This window comes from Mobula hypostoma, chromosome 7 (genome assembly GCF_963921235.1).
Source record: "Mobula hypostoma chromosome 7, sMobHyp1.1, whole genome shotgun sequence".
Lineage (NCBI taxonomy): Eukaryota > Metazoa > Chordata > Chondrichthyes > Myliobatiformes > Myliobatidae > Mobula > Mobula hypostoma.
In genome coordinates, this window is record NC_086103.1 from 188,129,098 (window position 1) to 188,135,097 (window position 6,000).

Sequence of the window (6,000 nt, forward strand, 5' to 3'; positions counted from 1 at the left end):
CCAGACCCCCAGTCTCACCATTCCCCCCAGTCCCACCATTCCCCCCAGTCTCACCATTCCCCCCAGTCTCACCATTCCCCAGTCCCACCATTCTCCCCAGTCTGACCATTCCCCCAGTCCCATTCCCCTGTCCCACCATTCCCCCCAGTCTGACCATTCCCCCCCAGTCCCACCATTCCCCAGTCCCACCATTCCCCCCAGTCCCACCATTCCCCCAGACTCACCATTCCCCAGTCCCACCATTCCCCCCAGTCTGACCATTCCCCCCCAGTCCCACCATTCCCCAGTCCCACCATTCCCCCCAGTCCCACCATTCCCCCAGTCTCACCATTCTCCCCAGTCCCACCATTCCCCCCAGTCCCACCATTCCCCAGTCTCACCATTCCCCACCCAATCCTACCATCCCCCCGGTCCCACCATTCCCCCCCCCCACAGTCCCACCATTTCCCCTGGTCCCACCATTCTCCCCAGTCCCACCATTCCCCAGTCTCACCATTCCCCCCCAGTCTCACCATTCCCCCCAGTCTGACCATTCCCCAGTCCCACCATTCCTCCAGTCCCACCATTCCCCAGCCCCTTGTTGATGAGCCATTAGTTCATAAATGTGGATTACTGAGTTCGTGGATTACTTGCCCAGCAGAAATGGTGGATGTAGGATTAATTGTAACATTTAAGAGAAGCTTGGGTAAGTACGTGGATGAGACGGATATGGTCTGGATCAGGTAGATGGGACTAAGCAGAACATTTAAGCAAGTTTTTCCTTGCACCTGTGGGCCGATGAGTCGGAGTACAGGAAAGAGGTAGAGAACTTAATGACATAATGTTGTCATGACCATATTTCTCTCAATGTCAACATAAGGGGAAGAGGATGTGGTATTCATACTGGCGTAGATATAACTGAATGATGAATGAAGTCACAGAGAATGTGTAGTGCAGGCAGACTTTGCGGTGGAAGGGCCAGAGCGGGAAATGGGGAGGTCCGGAGTGCGAGGGTTCCGATGAAACCTGGACCATTGGCTCTTCTTCTCTGCACACACACACCTGGGCTTGCCGAGTATCCCAGCATTCTCTGATTTTATTTCAAATTTCCAGCGTGTGCAGGCTGTTTTGTTTTAGTGAAACAGTACACAAAATGCCGGAGGAATTCAGCAGGACAGGGAGCATCAATGGAAATGACCAAACAGTTAACATTCTGGGTGAGACCCTTCTTCAGGACGGGAAAGGAAGGGGCGATATGCCAGAATGAAGAGGTGGGGAGAGGTGAAGGAGGACAGGCGAGAAGGTGACAGAACAAGCCAGGTGTGTAGGGGAGAAGCTGGGAGGTGATCGATGGAGAAGGAGGAATCTGAAAGGACAGGAGAGAGGGCCAGGGAGAGACAAAGATGGAGGGGCACTAGGGGAAGGTGATAGGCAATTGAGAAGAGGTAAGAAGGGGGCCAGGGTGGGGAATTGAAGAGAAGAGAAGGGGAGGGGAAAGTTCCTGGAAGCTGGAGAAAGCGATGTTCATGCCATCGGGTTGAGGCTACCCAGGTGGAATACGAGGTGTTGCTCCTCCGCCTGAGAGTGGCCTCATCATGGCAGACGAGGAGGCCATGGACTGACATGTCCAAAATCTGCAGAACCTCCTGTTTTTGTTTGTGGTCCAGGACTACTAGCCCAGTTTCCTGGATTACTCGTGCAGTTAATCCAGGATCTGTCTGACCTACCTCGGGGACAAGGATGTAATAGGGTATTTTTGTTCTCCATGTCACTTCCTCAGGGTCTCTGTAAAGTGTCTCCAGGCATCCACTGATGGAGTTGATGTAGTAATCAAAGACCAGGCCGGGTTTTGGGATACTGACGGGGTAGAGACTGCTCTCCAAGGCTTGTCGAGCAAATGTGTCAAACTGAAGTCGGTGACTGGAGCGAATAGATAGATAGATAGATATACTTTATTAATCCCGAGGGAAATTGGGTTTCTTTACAGCACAGGGTTCGTTTCGAATCAGCACAGGGTTAGTAAACACCAAAGCAAAACAATGGAAACATTGGCACAGTGACCCTTCAATGTCTGTGTGTCTTTGTGTGAGTGTCTGTGAGAGTGCGTGTGTGTGAGAGTGTCTGTCTGTGTCTGTGAGAGTGTGTCTGTGTCTATGGGAGTACGTGTCTGTGTGTCAATGTGTCTGAGTGTGAGTGCGTGCACGCGTCTCTGTGTGGGTGTTTGTGTGTGTATGTGTGTGTGTGTTTGTGTGTGTGAGTGAGAGAGAGTGTGTGGTGTGTGTGTCACTGTGTGTCAGAGTGACAGGAGGTGATGACCACTGGGGAAGTCAGTCACAGGGCGATGGAGAATGTAGTAAACTCATTAGCCTCCCCACCACTCAGAACAGAGGCAGAGTGTTTAGTGCAACATGATGGGGTGGTGTGGTGTGTGGAGGGGTGGTGTGAGGGGTGGTGTGGTGTGTGGAGGGGTGGTGTGGTGTGTTGAGGGGTGGTGCGGTGTGCTGAGGGGTGGTGCGGTGTGTGGAGGGGTGGTGTGGTGTGTTGAGGGGTGGTGTGAGGGGTGATGCGGTGTGTGGAGGGGTGGTGCGGTGTGTGGAGGGGTGGTACGGTGTGTTGAGGGGTGGTGCGGTGTGTGGAGGGGTGGTGCGGTGTGTGGAGGGGTGGTGTGGTGTGTGGAGGGGTGGTGCGGTGTGTGGAGGGGTGGTGCGGTGTGCTGAGGGGTGGTGCGGTGTGTGGAGGGGTGGTGCGGTGTGTTGAGGGGTGGTGCGGTGTGCTGAGGGGTGGTGCGGTGTGCTGAGGGGTGGTGCGGTGTGTGGAGGGGTGGTGCGGTGTGTGGAGGGGTGGTGCGGTGTGTGGAGGGGTGGTGTGGTGTGTTGAGGGGTGGTGCGGTGTGTTGAGGGGTGGTGTGGTGTGCTGAGGGGTGGTGCGGTGTGTGGAGGGGTGGTGCGGTGTGTGGAGGGGTGGTGTGGTGTGCTGAGGGGTGGTGTGGTGTGTGGAGGGGTGGTGTGGTTTGTGGAGGGGTGGTGTGGTGTGTTGAGGGGTGGTGCGGTGTGCTGAGGGGTGGTGCGGTGTGTGGAGGGGTGGTGTGGTGTGTTGAGGGGTGGTGCGGTGTGTTGAGGGGTGGTGCGGTGTGTTGAGGGGTGGTGTGGTGTGTGGAGGGGTGGTGTGGTGTGTTGAGGGGTGGTGCGGTGTGTGGAGGGGTGGTGTGGTGTGTGGAGGGGTGGTGCGGTGTGTTGAGGGGTGGTGCGGTGTGTTGAGGGGTGGTGCGGTGTGTTGAGGGGTGGTGTGGTGTGTGGAGGGGTGGTGTGGTGTGTTGAGGGGTGGTGTGGTGTGTGGAGGGGTGGTGCGGTGTGTTGAGGGGTGGTGCGGTGTGCTGAGGGGTGGTGCGGTGTGTGGAGGGGTGGTGTGGTGTGTTGAGGGGTGGTGCGGTGTGTGGAGGGGTGGTGCGGTGTGCTGAGGGGTGGTGTGGTGTGTGGAGGGGTGGTGTGGTGTGCTGAGGGGTGGTGCGGTGTGCTGAGGGGTGGTGCGGTGTGTTGAGGGGTGGTGTGGTGTGTGGAGGGGTGGTGTGGTGTGTTGAGGGGTGGTGCGGTGTGTGGAGGGGTGGTGTGGTGTGTGGAGGGGTGGTGCGGTGTGTTGAGGGGTGGTGCGGTGTGTTGAGGGGTGGTGCGGTGTGTTGAGGGGTGGTGTGGTGTGTGGAGGGGTGGTGCGGTGTGCTGAGGGGTGGTGCGGTGTGTGGAGGGGTGGTGCGGTGTGTGGAGGGGTGGTGTGAGGGGTGGTGCGGTGTGTTGAGGGGTGGTGTGGTGTGTTGAGGGGTGGTGCGGTGTGCTGAGGGGTGGTGCGGTGTGTGGAGGGGTGGTGCGGTGTGTGGAGGGGTGGTGTGAGGGGTGGTGCAGTGTGTTGAGGGGTGGTGTGGTGTGTTGAGGGGTGGTGTGGTGTGTTGGGTGGTGCGGTGTGCTGAGGGGTGGTGCCGTGTGTGGAGGGGTGGTGCCGTGTGTGGAGGGGTGGTGCGGTGTGTTGAGGGGTGGTGCGGTGTGCTGAGGGGTGGTGTGGTGTGCTGAGGGGTGGTGTGGTGTGTGGAGGGGTGGTGTGGTGTGTGGAGGGGTGGTGCGGTGTGTGCAGGGGTGGTGTGGTTTGTTGAGGGGTGGTGCGGTGTGTGGAGGGGTGGTGCGGTGTGTGGAGGGGTGGTGCGGTGTGCTGAGGGGTGGTGCGGTGTGTGGAGGGGTGGTGTGGTGTGTGGAGGGGTGGTGCGGTGTGTGGAGGGGTGGTGTGGTGTGTGGAGGGGTGGTGCGGTGTGTGGAGGGGTGGTGCGGTGTGTGGAGGGGTGGTGTGGTGTGTGGAGGGGTGGTGCGGTGTGTGGAGGGTTGGTGTGGTGTGTTGAGGGGTGGTGCGGTGTGCTGAGGGGTGGTGTGGTGTGTTGAGGGGTGGTGCGGTGTGTGGAGGGGTGGTGTGGTGTGCTGAGGGGTGGTGCGGTGTGTTGAGGGGTGGTGCGGTGTGTGGAGGGGTGGTGCGGTGTGTGGAGGGGTGGTGTGGTGTGTTGAGGGGTGGTGCGGTGTGTTGAGGGGTGGTGCGGTGTGTGGAGGGGTGGTGTGGTGTGTTGAGGGGTGGTGTGGTGTGTTGAGGGGTGGTGCGGTGTGTGGAGGGGTGGTGTGGTGTGTTGAGGGGTGGTGCGGTGTGCTGAGGGGTGGTGTGGTGTGCTGAGGGGTGGTGTGGTGTGAGGGGTGGTGCGGTGTGTGGAGGGGTGGTGTGGTGTGTTGAGGGGTGGTGTGGTGTGTTGAGGGGTGGTGCGGTGTGTGAGGGGTGGTGTGGGTGCTGAGGGGTGGTGTGAGGGGTGTGCGGTGTGTTGAGGGGTGGTGTGGTGTGTTGAGGGGTGGTGCGGTGTGTGGAGGGGTGGTGTGAGGGGTGATGCGGTGTGTTGAGGGGTGGTGTGGTGTGTTGAGGGGTGGTGCGGTGTGCTGAGGGGTGGTGTGGTGTGTTGAGGGGTGGTGCGGTGTGTGGAGGGGTGGTGTGGTGTGTGGAGGGGTGGTGCGGTGTGTGGAGGGGTGGTGTGAGGGGTGATGCGGTGTGTTGAGGGGTGGTGTGGTGTGTTGAGGGGTGGTGCGGTGTGCTGAGGGGTGGTGTGGTGTGTTGAGGGGTGGTGCGGTGTGTTGAGGGGTGGTGTGGTGTGTTGAGGGGTGGTGCGGTGTGTGGAGGGGTGGTGTGGTGTGCTGAGGGGTGGTGCGGTGTGTTGAGGGGTGGTGTGGTGTGTTGAGGGGTGGTGCGGTGTGTGGAGGGGTGGTGTGGTGTGTTGAGGGGTGGTGCGGTGTGTGGAGGGGTGGTGTGGTGTGTGGAGGGGTGGTGTGGTGTGCTGAGGGGTGGTGCGGTGTGCTGAGGGGTGGTGCGGTGTGTGGAGGGGTGGTGTGGTGTGGTGAGGGGTGGTGTGGTGTGTTGAGGGGTGGTGCGGTGTGTTGAGGGGTGGTGTGGTGTGTTGAGGGGTGGTGTGGTGTGTGGAGGGGTGGTGTGGTGTGTTGAGGGGTGGTGTGGTGTGTGGAGGGGTGGTGTGGTGTGTTGAGGGGTGGTGTGGTGTGCTGAGGGGTGGTGTGGTGTGTTGAGGGGTGGTGTGGTGTGTGGAGGGGTGGTGTGGTGTGCGGAGGGGTGGTGTGGTGTGTTGAGGGGTGGTGTGGTGTGGGGAGGGGTGGTGTGGTGTGTTGAGGGGTGGTGTGGTGTGTGGAGGGGTGGTGTGGTGTGTTGAGGGGTGGTGTGGTGTGCTGAGGGGTGGTGTGGTGTGTTGAGGGGTGGTGTGGTGTGTGGAGGGGTGGTGTGGTGTGTGGAGGGGTGGTGTGGTGTGTTGAGGGGTGGTGTGGTGTGTGGAGGGGTGGTGCGGTGTGTGGAGGGGTGGTGTGGTGTGTTGAGGGGTGGTGTGGTGTGTGGAGGGGTGGTGTGGTGTGTGGAGGGGTGGTGTGGTGTGTGGAGGGGTGGTGCGGTGTGCTGAGGGGTGGTGTGGTGTGTGGAGGGGTGGTGCGGTGTGTGGAGGGGTGGTGCGGT

The 6,000-nt window shown here is 60.2% G+C and overlaps 1 protein-coding gene across 1 annotated transcript in view; it reads right to left on the reverse strand.

The window, feature by feature from the left end:
• LOC134349967 (dynein heavy chain domain-containing protein 1) overlaps positions 1 to 6,000 on the reverse strand; it is a 221,153-nt gene that overhangs the window by 70,050 nt on the left and 145,103 nt on the right. Inside the window, exon 22 of the mRNA XM_063054919.1 lies at positions 1,707 to 1,899. Within this exon, the coding sequence (XP_062910989.1) occupies positions 1,707 to 1,899 (193 nt within the window). The remainder of the gene's footprint in view (positions 1 to 1,706; positions 1,900 to 6,000) is intronic.